Source organism: Drosophila bipectinata, chromosome 2R (assembly GCF_030179905.1).
Source record: "Drosophila bipectinata strain 14024-0381.07 chromosome 2R, DbipHiC1v2, whole genome shotgun sequence".
In the NCBI taxonomy this organism is placed as follows: Eukaryota; Metazoa; Arthropoda; class Insecta; order Diptera; family Drosophilidae; genus Drosophila; species Drosophila bipectinata.
This window is the reverse complement of record NC_091737.1, coordinates 9,806,374-9,824,669: the sequence shown is the minus strand read 5'-3', so window position 1 is coordinate 9,824,669 and position 18,296 is coordinate 9,806,374. Positions and strand designations below refer to the sequence as shown.

General features: G+C 45.4%; 2 protein-coding genes and 1 long non-coding RNA gene across 3 annotated transcripts in view; all 3 read left to right on the top strand.

Annotated features, from left to right (window-relative positions):
• The window catches only part of LOC138925506 (uncharacterized), a 31,433-nt gene extending 23,883 nt beyond the window's left edge, over positions 1 to 7,550 (top strand). The window contains exon 3 of the long non-coding RNA XR_006246062.2: positions 6,824 to 7,550. This is a non-coding gene — a long non-coding RNA (uncharacterized lncRNA). The remainder of the gene's footprint in view (positions 1 to 6,823) is intronic.
• The window catches only part of LOC108133107 (serine-rich adhesin for platelets), a 68,835-nt gene extending 52,523 nt beyond the window's left edge, over positions 1 to 16,312 (top strand). Inside the window, exon 8 of the mRNA XM_017252870.2 lies at positions 15,837 to 16,312. Coding sequence (XP_017108359.2) covers positions 15,837 to 15,955 — 119 coding nt within the window. The 3' untranslated portion in view covers positions 15,956 to 16,312. The remainder of the gene's footprint in view (positions 1 to 15,836) is intronic.
• Positions 7,621 to 15,928, top strand: LOC138926066 (uncharacterized). The gene is made up of 2 exons (XM_070278579.1): positions 7,621 to 11,007; positions 15,837 to 15,928. The coding sequence occupies exon 1, from the start codon at positions 8,008 to 8,010 to the stop codon at positions 10,723 to 10,725; it is 2,718 nt and encodes a 905-aa protein (XP_070134680.1). The 5' UTR covers positions 7,621 to 8,007; the 3' UTR covers positions 10,726 to 11,007; positions 15,837 to 15,928.
• Positions 16,313 to 18,296: the final 1,984 nt, after the last annotated feature.

Sequence of the window (18,296 nt, the reverse complement as noted above, 5' to 3'; positions counted from 1 at the left end):
ATAGAGGGTATATTCAATTTCTGTTACTTTTTTTTATAAAAACTAACAAAATAATACAATTGTGTGTTTATAAAATCACTTAGTCAGAATGGACATATTTCTATAGAATAGGTATTTTTATGGCATATAGATCTTGAATTTTATTTACTAAAAAGGGTATAGTTCTAGTCTAAATAGAGTTCTCTTCTATATGCTTATATTTTTTATTTTTGCTGGATATTCGTGAGATTTATGCGATTCCAGTTCGGTACCATTTCTATGCAGCTGTCGTTGACAAACTGCAAGCTCCCTAAAAAGGTGGTGCTCAGGTGGGTGGCTCTAGCTCTAAGTGGAAGGGGAGCTAGGTGGAGCCAGAGCTGAGCTATCTGAGCAGAGTTTATTTGAGCCGGGCAGCAACAAATGAACATGCCCCGTATGATGGAGCACCTGAACGGCAGCGACGACACTTGAAATTGTTTTGCGTGCTGCTCCGGCCAGAGGCATTCGTCAAAAGAGTGGAGAACCATACTCGTATCCTGGAGACATTCATCACGTCATTCGTGTCAAGCATCAGTGTCAGCGTTTAGAATGCGCTTACTTTAAGTGCGTGGATGTCGGGTGTATATGGATGTACGTACATATGTACCCACATAACCCAACTCAGTGGGGACATTACTCGAAATTTTGTGTGTCGGCTGCTGCTCCCCTGGTTGCCTCATGCCAGTGGCATGCCAAAATAAGATTAATTAGCCGGGGATCTGTTTAGATGCGAACATCTGCGGCAAAGGCAAAGGCAACAGCAGAAACAGACCCAGCAACCCAGCAACAAAGGCCAAAGCAAACACCTGAGATTTCCGTTTCCGCTGGGGAAACGTTTCTGTTTCTGTTACTGTTACTGTTCCTGTTCTGTTTGCCTTTGTTTCAGCTTTTCCTTTTGTTCTTCGGCTACAGTTACTCATGATTCTGGTTCTGTTTCGGTTCCTATTTCTACCTTGTAACGTTTCCGGTTGCCAGGCCAATATCCGCCATTTCTGCTTGCGTTATTGTACTGGCCTAATTTATTTATGTTTGTCAAATTACACAACATAAACGAATCAATAAGGTCCAAAAGTAACCAGGTCACGTATTCAGGACTTTTCCCAACCACCCATCCCCTCCGCCCCCTCTAGCAAGTGCAGCCTTACACATTTTCCAATTTCGATTGCAGCAGCTGCTTTTTCTGAGTTATTGCAACAAAGGGCGTGGCACGCGTGCTGATTACGAGAACTACAGTTGCACATAAAGAAATATAAGATTAAATGGAAGTCTAGTTACTTTTCTCCCTGTGCATTATTTGGCTTGTAAAAACAATCCGGCACACTTTTCGCCGCTGGCAGCATAAATCAATTAATTTCAGTTGTCAAGTAACATTGTGGTAGGAAAAGTTTTACATGCGACAAGAGGCATGCCACAAATCGAACTTGGAGATACAGTACACTTTTGTGTATATGTGGGGCTATATACATATATATCTTTTTGGCCATGACAGCCATTTGTTTGCTTTTCTTATTTATGCGCTGTCATCTAATGAAGCACGAAGCCACTCGCTCTCGTACTCGCACTCGACTTTCAATATTGTGGCAAGAAATGTAGCCACCGGGAGGATTATCTACTTTGGCAAATCCCGTTTGACTGAATTTATAATATTTTGTGTATTCAAAAAGTGAGATAGAAAGCCAACCAAACTCTGGCCAAAGCTGGTAAAAAGTTTCCAAATCCTTTTCTGCCAAACAGTATTAATTTTCGAAAAATTTTATCATTTTATCACCCACCTTCAGGTTAAAGTCTATTCTTGTTTTTGTTTATATTTTTTGTTATATCCTGAAGGGAAAAGTTCTCTATGAGAGTTAGTGTGTGTGTTTGTGTGTGGAGGGGAGGGGCGTCAGAGAAACAATTACACAACAAATAGAAAAACATATTAAACAACAATTTACGAAGAAGCTACGGAGAGTCCTGGCGAATTTATGAATCAACAACAACACAAGGTTCTTCCTTTTGGAAAAACACATGCGTGTGTGCCGTAAACAAGACTAAGTCCAAGTCCACACAGGAGCCAAGAAGGCAAAGAAAAAGTCCTAAAAGAAGCAGCTGCCAGCCTTCGGGACAGGCCAGGCCAGGACAGAACATTATAGACCAAAAATGAACAGAGTAGAATATTTTGTTTGTCTTCTTTCCGAGCGTGGGCTTCTACCACCACACAGAGTTTTCGTCCTGACGGGTTACAGTTTACGGGTTACGGTTTACGGGTTGGTCTTCTGTTTTTGTTTGGCCAGCATAGGGCTGCCTGCTAGTAGCTACTATCCGCTTAAATGAAACTTTACGGAGGGCCTTCATTACGGATCGGTTCGTGCGGTGCCCAAAAGCGATAAGTGAAATAAAATGATGATGCCAGTAGTAGTAGTAGTGGCAGTGGCAGAAGTAAATCTCTGCTAGCAATGATTTTTCTCCGCTACAAACTCATTTCAAGCCATAGCCATAGCCGCCACTGCCATGAAGGGAGCAAACCAAACAACCACCGCATCCTTCAATGTAAGTGGATAAAGTTTTTGGGGCCACAGTTTTTAGCTCATTCCGGGCCACTTACATATTTTCTGGTCAACAATTCGTCAGACCTGGCTTAGCCCGGCTTGGTGCAGGGTTCTTGGATTTGGTGGGGCAAGTTTTGTGGAATGCTTTTGCGGCGACAGAATGTGTATAAATTTTTGTCAAAAGTGTAGCAAGGCATTCAAGAATTTGTTGAATTGTGTTTTGCGAAAGTTTTCTGTGCAGTTATTTAATTGAATTTGCCACCGAGGGCGCTGTGGCCAGCGTGCTGCTGAACAGAACTTTGTGCCACAACACCAAGAACACCAAGTGTGTGTGTGGGGTTACTTGTCGTAATTTCTCGTTTAGATTTGAACCTCACCCTCTCCCCAACCCTGGCAGAACTCTTGGCTGCAGTCGCCTCCTGTTTTCAAAGTTTTTACGATTGTTTATTAAGGAACTAAGCGCACTTAATAAGATTATGGACTGGGCGTGGTCGGTTGGCTGGTTGGTCGGTTGGGTCGGTCGGTCAAGACACAAGTCCGATTACGATTACGAGTACTACGAGTAGCCAAGTACATAGTAAAAAATGCTTGCCATCCGCAAACAATTCAAATTAAATTGAAAGTCCAAAACGGTCTCCACAACGCCTGACATTCCGTTCGAGTTTGGTTTTCGCATTTGCCGCTGACAGTCCACAGTCGACAGCCATCAGGGGAAAAATATGGCCGCAACAAAATGGAGGGGCTCATGGAGGAGGGAAATTTCTATGAAGTACATTGTGAAGATGGAATTTTTCTTTAAAATAATATTGCATACCTGCAGGGGCTGCCTTTCAGTCAAAGGAAACGAAGTGAAATGTGTTTCCCCAACATGGAAGCATCTTACTGACAACCCATAATGGTGCCGGTTATGGTTTGTAAATATTAACCGAAAAAAATTTTTTTTTTGAAAACTTAAAAGCTGAAAAGTCCGCTTCCTTTTAAAGTATCAGTGGGAGCAGCTGTGGGTGGGGAAGGACATTTGCTTCAATCTCATCGGTACTGAAATGGCAGTTCGGCTTGGGAGAAAGCACTAAAAGTGGGTCGTGTGTGTGTGTGTATGGGATTTTAACTGAATGCAATTGAATTTGCAAATGGTTATTTAATCATCTTATGGCTATTTCCGACACTAAACATGTTAATGGCTCTGCCGCCCGGAATGGCTGACTGAAATGCAACTGAGTATGCACTTTATCCAAAGGACCCGGAGGAGTCTGAATCTCAAAATATGTTAATCTCCGGCAATCACTTTAAAACGCTTCTCACTGATGCATAAACATTTTCCGAAAATGTGATGGCATTTGAGCACGGATTACGATTCTCTCTTTGGCAAATGATCATTATCCGTGTAACTTTCCCCCAAATGAAAATAAACAGTTGTGGAAAATCAGCAAAAGCATGAGCCTGAGCCTTGCCTTGCTTTGCCTTGTCAGGATGTGAGAGAATTTTAATTGTGTCGACAGATGCCTGATAGGGGAAGGATACATTCATACATACATAGGTGACAGGCGGTATGCACCTTCATCGTTGCTTTCGAGGACGTCAAAGGGAGTCCTTGCCGGCGTTAGGAGAAAGGGCTTGCATTCCCTTGCACAATTTTCGCCGTTTAATCGGATTACTGGCATACTCACAGGCTCTCAGTCTCATCCAGTCCTTGTTAAAATACATTTATGGCCAAAAAGATTTAAGGCAAACATGGCGCGCACAGATTTAATAACATTAAGTGACATCTGTTGTCTTGGCTCGCTGTGAGGGTCTGGAAACCGGAAACCGGAGCAATTAATTGGTCACACTTTCTGCCACGCCCCACTCGAGACCGCCAATTCGGGCGGGATTACAATTACCAGCAGCCAGCACCCAGCAGCCAAAAGCCCGATTCTGACCAGGCCAAGTGCGTGGGCGTGCGTTTAATGCCACTTTGATTTTCACACTCCCTACACCCGACCACACCCATCCGCCTTGAATGGAGGCGTGGCTGGAGGAGGACGACTGACTTAATTACGCACGTATGGCTGTTTAAATTGGGTTTGCCCCGGACGGGGAATGTTAGTTTTATGTTAATTAAGTATTGTTTATGTCAATTAGGAGAAGCGGAATCGAAGGAGGAGGAATAGGATAGGAATTAGATATCCCATAGAAATTATATTAACTTGGGCAGTAGAGAAAGAAACGGGAAATTAATACAGCCCGGTTAGGTGGCAACAGACATCTTAATAACATCTTACTGGGCCAAGGGAAGTTGGCTCCCATAAACAAGCAATTAAGATAAACAAAGTCTCGGCTCTAAGAAGAAAAACAGAAACGAAAACCAACCCCTTAAGGAACTAATATCCTAGTTTTTCTTTTTTTTTTCAATTAAATTCCTTTCAATTAATTCCTTTAATGAGTCAGCAGCACCTGAAATCCTAGAGTGCCGGGAAGAAACTCTTTCTATTCCTGTTTTGGATTACATAGCACATCGCAGTTGATTCTCTGACCCGAACACGATTTTGAAATTAAATCCCTTCGCAGTTTTGCGGCAATGTGGGCTTTGTCTGGGAACCCAAGATGGAATCCATCTCACAAGGATTTGACATACAAGACCCGAACGAGAAACGTGGCAAGTGTCGCTGCACAAAGCGGGCGACTCAGGACACTCGATAGGCTCCTTGCCAGACTCAGCCTCCGTTCCCACTGTTTCTATGGCCAACTTTGTGAAATAATGCCAGTAACAGACGTTGCCATTGACTATGGCATATGGTTACAGAAACAGAAGCGACAAGAAGACCTTCACACTTGAAATATATTTTTTTCTACCTAATACCCTTATTCTTTAAAGAGATACAAGGGATAATTAACTTTAAAAAAGCATTACTTCCATCCTCTTTATTTCAGGAAATAATCAATCTTTGTAGTGCCTATTTCTTGGAATTATTTTTACAAAAAATATTCATTTTTTCAAGTACACTTTAGCGGCTTATGTATGCCACGTATATCTTATATATACCCATCTAAGAACACATATATCTCCGACGCTTTTCATTCCACTTAAGCTCCGTTAAACATATTTAAAGTACGTGATGTTAAGTGTCTCCTGAGCATTTGGTCCCAGCTCTGGTACCTTTTTGCAAAAGCAAATTTTAATATGTTTAACTCGTTTTGGTTGCTCCGCCACAGTGGAGGCGCCGCGGATGCGAAGTGAGAACCGTGTGGTCGAGAGCCGAACTTGTGGCGTTAATTTTTAACGGGCTGCTCTCCGGGTTGGACCGAGTTGGAATCATCGGCATCATTTGTGGCATGTCTAGGCCTGGGCTCTGCCATCGTACATAAATGTCAACCGACGCGCTCATCCATCAATGAGCTCTGAAAAATTAACACTGTGAGTGACAGTGGCAAAGGACTTTCGCCTTCGCCTCTTTTTTTCGGTGGAGTGGGAATGCTGACAGTGGGATGGGAAAAGTGGCTCGATGGCCTGACTGGTTGTGGCCTGGCGCCTTAAATTATGCAAAACGTTAAAATTCTCTTGCCTGGAGCTAGGTCCGGGGACTCGTCGTGGACTCGCCTGCCAAAGGTATTGCGAAATGATGAATTGTGTGTTTGGCCAGCAAAGAGTTGGCCCGGTAATAGAGTGGGCCAGCCATTTGGGGCAGTTCCATAGATTAAATTTGATTATGCCACATTACCCGACAACGAGTCCGCTACGTGATCGCCTTTACGTGGAGGGTCGTAAAGCCATTTCACAGTTGGGCTGAGCTGGGCTGAAGGCCGACCAAACTAAAAGGATTATCTGGATTAAAAATGCATGAGACAGTTTTTCTGGGCGATTAAAAAACCGGTCCCACATGGCTGAACTAAACTGAATTAACTGTGTGATTGGGAATTCATTGAAAATCTCAATGATATTGCTTTTCAACTTCGCAACAATACTCGAAACTTTACTTTAGTTTACAACTCTAGTTGTTGGACACTTTTCAGTAATTTCTGATATTCAATTGAAGCTTTATGGAAAATAAGAACTTGGCTCGACTCGATTTCAGTCTTTTCTCATTCAACTCTTTTTTAAAAATCACTTTTTCTAGATTTTTTTTGTTGCTTTTTCTTCAACTTTGCAAAGCTATCTATGGCCATTACCGACTCTGCACATGGCACAAACAACACCCACACCCACACCCACACCACCACCACCACCCACACCGCTCACACCCCCCCGGCCCAGCTTGCTAATACGTTTTTTTACGAATTTCTCTTTTCTCTACTTCTAGTTGTGCTTTTGTATTTGCCAATTTTAATGAGTGTAGCAAGCAAACCAAACCAAACCAAAACCAAAACGAAAAAAACAATTCTAGAAACCAAAAACTTTAGCAAAATACAAAAAAACACAAAAAGAACATCATCAACAACAACAACAACATCAACAATAACCAGAAGATAGCAGCAGGTCCCATCATTATTATCATCATTTGAAAAAAAAAAAGAAAATTAAACCAAAAAACTACAAGAAAAACTCATTTCAATTGCAATTAAATAAAATCAAAAGACAACCCAGCACGTACACAATGTGACAATAAAAGTAAATACAGTGAGCCAGAAGCTAAGAAGCTGAAAATGGAATTTAATTGCGAGCAGTATTAGCCATAAATGAAAAAGCCAAAAAGCAAAGCAGCAGAAAAGCAGAAAAGCACAAAGCACAGAGAGAGAGAATCAGAATCAGAAACAGAAGCAGAACCGCCACAAAAGCGTATTTTTCAAATTAATTCAAATTCCTTTATTTTCTTGCACCTTTAAGATACGTCTCACTGTGTCCTCTGTGTCTCTGTGTGTGTGAGTGTCCTGTTCACGTATCACGTATATGCATATGCGTGTGTGCACCCAAAAACCAAAATCAAAACCTTAATAGAAACCAAAAACCACAATCAAAACCACTTCCCCCCACCATTCCGAACCATTCCGATCGGTGTATCCGTGTATGTGTAGCACCACCACCACCACAACCACTTTAAAAAAAATCCAAAAAAAATAAAAAATAGAAAAAAGCACAAATAATAGAAAAATCAAAAAAAAAAAAAAAAGCACCCTCACTTCCTAGAAAGAAGCAATCACAGTTAAAGAAATAAGTATAAAGCCACCTGCAAGCCTGCAACTAGCAACCACGAAACAACACCAACCAAAACCACCAACCAGCCGAACCACCGATCGTTTGGGGCTGACAGGTCAGAGTGAATAACCCAAAAATCCACCAAGCTCCGTATCCGCTTCCGCCTTTAGTAACTGCCTCCGCCTCCGCCTCCGCCTCTGCATCCGTAACCGCCTCCGTAAACCGCTTCCGCATCCGCATCCTGGTAGCTCCCGATAGCTCCCCCAGATTGATCCACACCAAACCTAACCACATACCAGCACCACAATTGCACATTACTACCATAGATACCCCCGGCAGTACTACTACCGCATGGAGCGCGGCACCAGCGGTGGTCAGCAACAGCAGCAGCCGCACCACCATCAGTCGCACCACCAGCAACAACAGTCGCACCACCACCAGCAACAGCAGTCGCGCCACCAGCATGTGGTGGCCGTCCACAGCTTCGATCCGTATCTGATCGCCGGCGGTGCGGACGAGGAGCACACGTCGGGCACCTCGTCCTTTGACAATCCCGCCACCAAGAAGAAACCACCCAAGCTGAAGCCCATCCACCGATCCCTGTCCATGGCCATTGACAACTATGCCCCGGCTGGGGATATGGATATGGACCTGGATATGGAAATGCAAATGCAAATGGGCATGGGCATGGGTATGGGCATGGGAATGGGCATGGACATGGATATGGACATGGATATGGATATGGAGATGGACGATAACGATGGCCTTGTGCGTGGCATGGGCGAGGGGATCGTTATCAGTGAGAAGCCGCTGATCCACCGCTCGGCCTCGCCGCTGCCCCACCCCCGATCCGGCGCCCTACCCCCGCAGACCCTAGCTATCCCAGCACAACAGAAACAGCAACATGTCTCCTTATCCCATCCATCTAGTGGGGGCGGCAGTGGTTCTGTATCGCCAGCACTATCTGCTCGCCATCAACACCAACAACATCACCTCCTCCAACAACAACAAAAACAGCAACACCACCACCAACAACAACAACAGCAACACCAACAACAGCAACAACAACAACAACAACAACAGTTGCACATGCACACTTTTCAGCATTTGGCCGCACAGGCCGCTGCTGCCGGCAGGCATACGCACCGCCAACAACAACAACAACAACAACAACATACGCATCCGCATCAACTACAACAACATCATCAGCTTCAACATCCGCATCAGCATCCGCATTCGCATGCGCACTCGAAGAGCTCACCAACCTCACACGCGGTCAGTCCGGTGCTCGGCCAACAGCACCGCCAGCAACCGGACATATACTTGGTCAGCAGCAGCAGCAGCCTGGGCGATGGTGTCGGTGTCGGTGTGGGTGTGGCCAATCTTGGGCTGGGCGTGGGCATGGGCCAGCTGGGCCAGCTTGGCCGATCCATGGGCGGGAGCACATCGCCCATTCAATTCATCGATATGGACGATATGCCCTCGGCCAATCAAACGGCCGCCACCCAACGGCCGATGCACACGCATCCGCTGAAGAAGAACCTGTTCCGGCGCTCCGACACCATTGACGTCCATCCGTCTACCAATTTTCAGATGAAGAAAACGCATTCCTTCCACGCACAACAGGATCCCGCCGCCCTGGACCAAATCCAGCTGGCCGTTGCCGGTGCCGGTGGATCGGCCACCTCGAGTCGTCGCACCAGCTCCGTGAGGGGCAACTTCCTAATGCCGGGACCACCGGCCGGTGCCAAGGAGATATCCCGTTCGCCGTCGCCCAGCCGACGTGGCTGTCGGTCGCATCGCTCCTTCAACGATCCCGGCCGACGGCCGAGTGTTAAGCCGGACTCGGTGGTGGAATCGCAGATACGACATCCCTCGCTGAACGACGACCTGCTGGAACCGATGAACGGACGGAATCTGTTCGCACCGCCCACCAATCTGTCGCTGGAGAACGAGCTGTTCGTAGACACCCGATCGCGCAGCAACAGTCACACCAAGATGGAGGAGCTGGGCCTGGCGGAGATCACCGCCGCCGCCGTGGCGGTGCAACGATTACGCAAGAGCTCCGGTGCCGGGTCCTTCGAGGATGCCGGCGCTGGACACGCCACCCACCCGCCTTCGTCCTCGAACAGTGTGAAGCAGAAGCGGGAATCGCACCATCCGCACACCCGCCAACAGAGCACCCACAGCCTGGAGCTGGACGGCCGACCCTCCACATCGGCAGCGGCGGCAGCTGCAGCCGGCGGAGGTGGCCTCCAGCTGCACAGTGCGGCCGCGGCGGCCAGTGCGGCGTACCACTTTAAGCGGGGCGCCCAGCACGGCCGCTCGCTCTACCTGTCGCCCAGCAACCTGGAGGAGTTGGCCGTCCACCGACCGGGCGTTCTGGCAGCCGCTGCCGCCTTTCAGGGCACCAACGCCAGCGCCAGTGTGAAGCAGGCCAAGGCTTTGCACAGCGCCAGTGTGCGCCTGCGCAGCTATCGGGAGACACTGAGTGCTTCGAAGAAATCGAAAAGCTTCATTGGAGACGCCGGGGCCGTGAGCGGTCCGCCGGCGGGCGACGACTTCGAGCTGAGCTCACCCCACCGACGCAACAGTCGCCCGCTCTCCACGGCGGTGCCCGGTTCGAGCATCGAGGAGATCAAGCGGAGTCCACGACCCATCTCCGCCTCGGCGGCCGCAGCCGCCTTCTTGGAGGAGAAACGGCCATCGTTCGAACGGAAATCATCGCTGACCTACGACCACGAGCTGAGCGACGCCGCCTTCGCCGCCCAAGTGCTGCGGCCATTCCATCACAAGCTGGCGGCTGGACGAAAAGGCTCCGTCACGGGCGGCTCCCACAAGCTGAAGAAGAAGTCGCTGAGCGACGACACCGACGAGGAGGAGGCGGCGGACCGCAAGCGCAAGCGCATCGTCTGCATCGTCCTGTCGACGGTGCTGCTGTGTTTGGTGTGCGCCAGCGTCTTTGTACTGACCATCACGTTGACCTCCAGCTCGGGCCAGGCCGGAAAGAAGGCGCACTCGTTCAGCAGGGACACCCCGGTGCACTGGACGGGCATGCGACCCTCATGAACTCCAACTCAGAGGCTGTGCTCCATCACCATCTCCACCAGCTCCACCGCTACTAGCAGTCACCAGTTACCCGCCGCTGCCGCCAGTTGCCGGTTATCCCCTGACTTTGGATTCGATTTCGTTTTCGTTCCATTCGCTTCCGCTTCGAATCCATGCCTGGTTTCCGCTCTTCGTTTTGTTTCCTCTGCGACTCCGCCGGGCCACCAAACGACGTCCAGCCACTGAGGGGGAGGCGCCAGCAAGGGAGGAGCCGCAGGAGCAGGAGGAACTATCGCAGAGCCTGTAAGTCCGGCAAAGCCTCCGGTGTGTGAACAAAAATCGTAAATTTGTCCTGAACTGTAGGGTCGCCCCGTATCAGAAACCCCATAAAAACCACACAGCCTAACCTCAAAATCCATTTATTGATCCAACCAAAGAGGGGAATCATTCCCATCGAGAATTATCAGCATATTGCATTTATTTATTGTTAAAATTTCAGAAAAACGAAATAATTTAGAATAGGCCTAAAATCTGTTTCAACTGCATTCCATCTCCTGGTCCTGGCCAAAGCATCAATGCCGGTTTGGAATCCATTGTCCTGCTTAAAGCACGCACCATCCCTGCCCACCACTTCCCATCACCCTTCAGCCACATCCACACATAACTATAGTCGCTGTGGCCATATTGCCATATGTCCTTACAGACCATAAAACTGTGCAAATACAAATATGTATGTCAGTCCCTCAGACTATCAAGCGTCGTTCTCCTCCTGCCACCAAAACAAACACACACACACATACACTCATACAAATGCAAACAAAAACTGTGGCATGGAATTTTCAAATATTGAGCTGGCAAAAGCTCAGCAAAATCTCGAGCATTACATAACTGACTAACTCACTAACCTGGCTGGCAAACACGCACACGGCCATAAAAAATGATGCTGTACTTACTTACCATGACTTTAATGACTTTGACTGCATCAGGAGCCGCAGAAGCCGCTGTCGGAGCAGGAGCAGGAGCAGGAGCATCTTCTTGCCACAAAGCCAAACTAATCAGCACGTGTGTGTGTGTGCGTGTGTTGGGGCACAAACAATGCTTAACCGACTCTCAGTGGGCGGGATGGTAGGTGACTAACTGACCGACAGACGGCCGAAACGGGGGGCGGTGGAGGGGACAGACAGACAGCAGGCCGAGCTGCCAAGGCCTGCTGAGACCTTTCCCTTGGTTATCCTGCTCTTTTTTTATGCTCTCGCTTAATAGTTTTGTTTGTTAACGTAGGTGTAGCTGTAAGGTATGTGTGTGTGTGTGTGTGTGCAGCATCATTACGGTGCTGTACGCTTGGTTTCCTTTTTATTATGTGTGCGTGCGCCCGCAGACAGGGGGCTCACACACACACACATCCATACCGTACATACACCATCTTAATTTCACGTTGACGACATGGAAACTAGGTTACTTTTTCAACTGCGCCTCACTGGGCCCCAGCCGGGGAAAGTGCAACAGCAAAAGCAACAACAACAAAAACAACAGATCCAACAATAACGACAAAAAATAAACTAACAACAATTGTTTATTATAAGGCAGTGGCAGAAGCAGTAGCATCTGAATCAGCAGTAGTATGCTAGTGACATTGCCCGCTCAGTTGGCTCCGTTGGCTTGGTTGGCCTTGCCTGGCCGAGATGCTAGAGAGTCGACCCGAGAATCCCGTGTGACCGCTAAAGTCCCCAAATTGCCAGCACTACACATAAAAAACAGCCACAAATTGACAGTTTGCAAAGGAAAGTTAGAGGTCAGAAAATAAAAAAATGATACAAAAAAATCTAGCCACTGCAAGTTATTTCCTTTATCAAAAAGTTCAACTGGAAAACTTAAGGGAAAGCCACTCGATCAGGGAAAACTAACTGCATGTGTAATATGTATCTCAAAGTCTGATTGACACGAGTTCGAGCCCCTAGCGTTGAGATTTCACTTCTTTAAAAAAAATTTAGAATAAGAAAAGGTAGTATTTGAATCCTAGTTCGTCCTCAAACTGACAATAATATCAGCTATTATTTATTTGAATATTTCACTAAAAGAACTCCCCCCTCGCAGATATAAGCCTTGTAATGTAGCATACTTTTTTGGTCAATATGAACATGGACATGGACATATTGAAGGCTTTTGTTTTCAAACTAATCCTACTGTAATATTCCTAATTGAAAACAATAATGAACAAGTTGATTCAACAAGCTTTCCATTAGAAGTGCAAATCTGTTGCATATTGCATTTTCATCATGCTCCAGTTAAACCGCAAAAACCGAGGCAGAAAAAAAAGAAAAACTAAAATATTAAATGAAATGCCAGGAGCATGGCAGGCATAAAGCCAGACAGTCGGTGGAAGCAACAAAAGTGCATCAATAAATTCAATTTAAAGGTACAATGGATGGCAAACAAAACCGTGTGCCAGAAGCCAGAACCTAGAACCATACCAGTACCAGGACGAGAACTAGTACCCCGTTTCTGTTCAGATTCCCGTTGCCAGTCCCTGGCTGCTAATTAGGCGTCGGTCTCCATCCGTCAGGCAAACTGGCGTGACGACTAGGCCAGAGCGAATCAGTGGATGCTCTGGGCAGGGGGATGGGGAGCGGGGCCTTTTGCTTTCAGCGCCACATTTATAATTAAACAACATGAAAGACAAAGCGCCCAGCCGGCCAGGCGGACAGGACGAGGCGAAAGGACGAAGGCACAAAGGCGGCAGGCACTGGCAGCTACTGCTGCTCCTGCGTGGGTGTGGGTGTGGGGCTGAAAGTTACTCGCCAGCATTTATGAGCGCCCATAATGGCTGTTAACAATTTAAGTTGTTTACCGGTGGGAAAGTTATATGTTAATTGGTCTCGAATAGCCTCGCACACAGGCACACACGTCAACTCCTCCAGGACTCCGCCGAGCACGCACATGGCTCTTGCACGTCCTTGAGGACAGGTGAATGATCAACTAGGCAACGTCCTGTAGAGTACCTAACTTGGCTATTTAATAATAAATACTTTTTTGGGTGAATAGTTGATCTGTTTTAGTTTCTAGTTAAAGCCTCTGAGTGCAATTAGGAGAGCTTAAACGTCTTAATAGATTAATATAGATTTCAATTAAGAAACTACGCCTGGGGTTCTTAAAGAGACATCTTTTGTTGGGGGTCCCCAAAACATAATCCATAAATATAATAATTTGTAGCCGAGACCTAAATTCCTTGCCATAAGCTACTTATTTTCCTGTCTCACTTATCCGAATACCCCGAGTGCCCCTAAATATTATTTAGGACAACACACAAGCACTCCTTTAGTAGGCACTAGGTACTCTTGGAATAAATATTGGCAGCATCACACCCAAGCCCTAAGCCATCCTTTGGAATTTTGACCAAGATGGGGGTGGTAGGTGGCATTCTGTTGAGTAGCTCCTACTTACCACAGGAGCAACAACAAAGGCCAGCAGTGGCACTTGGCCAAGTGAATAATGGCAGGCATCGTCACCTGCTGCCAGGTAGGGGTTGCAACTTCCCCGGCCAGTCGGGCATTAACACGTTGCGATTACGGCTCATAGCCCATGCAAAGCCATGAAAGATGGATGCTGGTACGGGGGGGAGGCACAGCCGGGGCGTGCTCCCACCTCCCGTAGAGTCCGGTCGCTTGTGTGGTGGTCTCTGGCCTATATATGCATATGAGTTTGATGACGACAGCAGCAGCAGCAACTTTAGTGGCAGGACTGTGTGATGTGTTGCCTCGTGGTTGCAACTTCCACTCGTTAAAGTCGCTTTCTCCCGGTGCGGGTGCGGGTGCGGGTGAGGATGCGGATGGCGGGATGAAGGATGGAAATGGCATTACTAATTTTTGCAATTAAATGAGAGCGTAAAAGAGGGGAAAATTACTTAAATTTTTGCACTAGCCTTGCAGCAATTTGTGCGCATGTGTTTTTGTTTGGCGCTTGGCTGGTGTTTGTGTTTGTTCTGGTCTGTTTGGTGGCCATTTGGGGCAAGAATTTTTTAATTAAATTTTGTAGCTGAAATGCATGCATATATTGGCCGGATCCAGAGGCCAGAGACAGAGACAGAGTCAGAGCACTAGCCAAAGCCAGAGTATTAAGAGCAAAAGTTTCCAGAATTAGCTGGGAATCAATCAAGGGACTTTAGCAGCAACAGTTTAACTTTTGTGGAGAGACTGGGGGTAACTCGTATTTCAACAGTCGTGACTTGTTCTGTCCCCACTTTATATCTGTATCTGTATCGGTATTTGTATTTGTATCTGTATCTACAGATGTCCGCGTGTCCGTTTGTGATTGATTGGCAAACAAATTTTGACACTTTACACAACACCCACGGGTCAGGTAACCAATGTGTGTGTCCACAGGGCTTTCCCTCCTGGCTTTGCCAGTTACCCCATCACCATCTCCATCTCCATCACCACTACCCATTCCCATTTCCATTCCTGGCTCCAGTTTGTTGAGCGTTAATTAAAACTGCTGTAAAATGCACAAAAGCGTTGAGCAAACAGCAACCGCGGCGACAATCGCAGGGGGTCATGTCAAGGGAGGGAGGGGGGCAGGTACACACTCCCACACCCACCAATACACACACCAAAATAAAAAAAACAACAAACGAATATTGTGTGTGAAATGGGTTGATATACTGCACACAAACACACAGGCACACATATGGTATATGTGTTTACACATATGCGAACGTGATAACCCAAAGCGGAAACGGAAATGCAAAAAGAGGGACCAAGCAAAAAGCGGAAATATGTACAATGTTGGACTGTGCTTAAAGTAAATAGTCTGGATTGATGAAAGTTGTATTCGAGAATTCATCAACAGGCATTTACTTCAACTGCAGTTCGAACGAAACTCAACAGGATAATAACGAGTGCGTAGTGAACGTTTTTTAGTTTTATTTTATCCTTTTTTTTATCCAAAAGACTTGTTCCAAGAGAGTTTGATTTTGAAAGCATAGACTGTGTAAATAGTATTTAAGTAATTTTTAAACAATTCTTTAGAAAAAGTTGCCTTTTATTCAAATATTTTGCTTTAGAGCCATTTTTATAAATTTTACTTCAAAGACATTCCCTGATTATTATTGACACACATTCTTCTCTTGTCGACAGTTCGGCAGGAGAACGAGCGGAGCTACCGCGAGAATCTGGAACGCAGCCGGCTGATGAAGAACCTCACCGAGCTGAACCTGCAACGCCAGCAGATGGAGATGCATTTCCACGTTCCGTGAACGGCCGGAAGGATGTTGCAACGCAGCAGCAGCAACAGGAGCAGCAGATGCAACCGGATGAGATGTCATCGCTAGCTGGAAATGCCAGAAAATGGCAGCAGCAACAACCAACAGCGACAAGTTTGTGGCAGGAAACAGGTGGCAGGAGGAACGAACCCTTCCCCACACCCTGCCCCTATTGCTAACCACCCTTCCACGCCTCCTTATCCTTGAATCAACGTTATGCGCACAAAAAAAAACCTAAAAAGAAATCGAAACAAAAGAAATTGTTAACTAAAATATAGTAAAAAGAACAAAAATAATAAATAAAAAATTCAAGACGAGCACTCCGAAGTGCTCGGCTCATGCTAAAGTTAATGCTAATTGTAGTTAAGTCCGCCCAGGCGGAAGTCACTTGTTTTATATCTAACTGAGAGGTAGACTCCACTTAGAGCAACAAAATATGAAAATGCGGAAAAAAACTAAAAGGTGATGCAGTTAAGTCAATAGTTGAAGCGTTGTTTATAGAGTTACTTCGATGGCATTTTAAATGTTAGATCCGGCACGTTCTGGTAACCAAAATCGCCAGAAAGTGGCCTAAAAACTACCAATTTATAGTTTCGTTTCAAGATTTTCCCCCAAGATCCTTCGCATTCCTTGAAGGCGAAATTGTTTACCAGAACGGACTCGATTCTCCTGTAATTAATGTGCTTAGGATCTGATCTAGTAGAGTGGTTGCAGGACGACGCCAGGGGGAAAAGGAGCAATTAAGCGAAAGGTTTCGATGGTTCAGTTGATTAGCCAAATGGTTTCAAATTTTTCTTTAGCAGATGCCCCCTATCCAGATAGTTTTCCCATTTCCCAGAACTTACTTTCCGAATGGCGTCGACTGGGCAGCTAAGAGGCGAAGAGCTGACGAACAAAAGTTGGTCAATAGTTATGTCTGAAACTAAGTTGTTAACTGAAAAGTACTCCTAAGTAAATGTTAATAGCAATAAACAACAGAAAAGTTTTTGTATCTCTAGGAAGGAGCAGCAACCAGCAACATGGATGAATAAAATTGCAAGAGTACATACATATGTATTCAGTATTCCAAAATACATTTTGAATAAAAAAAATACGATTTTCATAGGATAACAATAATTGTAAAAGAAAGCTAAACATTCAATAGATCTATTCACGAGAAGAACTTGTGCCAAGTGGGTTCCCCCAAGGCCCATGAATAATTATTAACAAAAAATATACATAACAAGGAAATTAGATTATTAGCGGATTGATGTGAAAACTGTTACTTAAGTGCAAAACGAGCTTGTTGTCGAATTAATTTTAAATGGATTTAAACTAAGTGAATCTAAGCTAAATGTTAAATGTTTTTTTAGGTGTTCAATGTTAAAATTAATTTGTGGTCGAACTGCTTGAGCTGTCGATGAGTTGATTGCCCAGCCTTTGCTAAATATACTATAATTGTATGAATATTAATATGTGTGTGTGTTTATGATTTAATCGAAAACCTGTGCTAACTCAGTTGCAAAGTTTAATGACAAAATGTAGCTTGAAGCAAATTTCTATCGGTTTCAGCCAACAGAGCTCACCCTCTATTTTTGCCCAATTAACAATTAAATCGCAATTATTCCACAATTTTCCCGCCCAACTGCACATTGTCAGTTATCCTAAAAATAAATTGGATATTTTGTGAACTTTCCAGTTGAACAATACATTTTGTATCGTGTATATATTACGATTCTAGTCCTATATCTCGATTTCTGGGGGGCAAGTGGCAAGAGCAGAGAGCAGAGGGCAGGAAGGCAGGAGCAGGACAACACACAAATGGAAAGCTTTAAATTAGCTCAATAAATTGTAAACATTAACATTTAATCTACTTAGCTGGGAGACGTTTGTTAAATGCAATACAACTACACACACCCACATACCACATCCCACAGAGCTCATTCAGACTTGTAAGATTTACATTTCGGGTCAGGGAATTTCAATTTCATATATGACCAGACGACATATAAGCCAAGAAGGCTACACCTGCCCACATACACACACAGACCACATACACAAAGGATTGGCAATTGCATTTAACATAAGGATGAGTAATTGTGACAGATCGAAAAGAGAATATATATACTAGGTTCGCATAATTGATTCAAATGCATGCTAAAACGAAAAATACAATACAATTAACGAAAGTAAACAGAAATAAACTGACCGGAGCTAATCCAAAAACTAATTAATACAATACAACTAATGTCTGTAATTATGACTAGCTAAGTGTAAAAATGTAAGCTGAATTATTATACAAACCAACTACAATCGAAGCAAAATTAAACCATTGATGTAATGAAATATTCGTAAT

Bases quoted from the DNA above. Each gene is read 5' to 3' on its own strand.
- LOC138926066 (XM_070278579.1), top strand. From the start codon at position 8,008: ATGGAGCGCGGCACCAGCGGTGGTCAGCAACAGCAGCAGCCGCACCAC.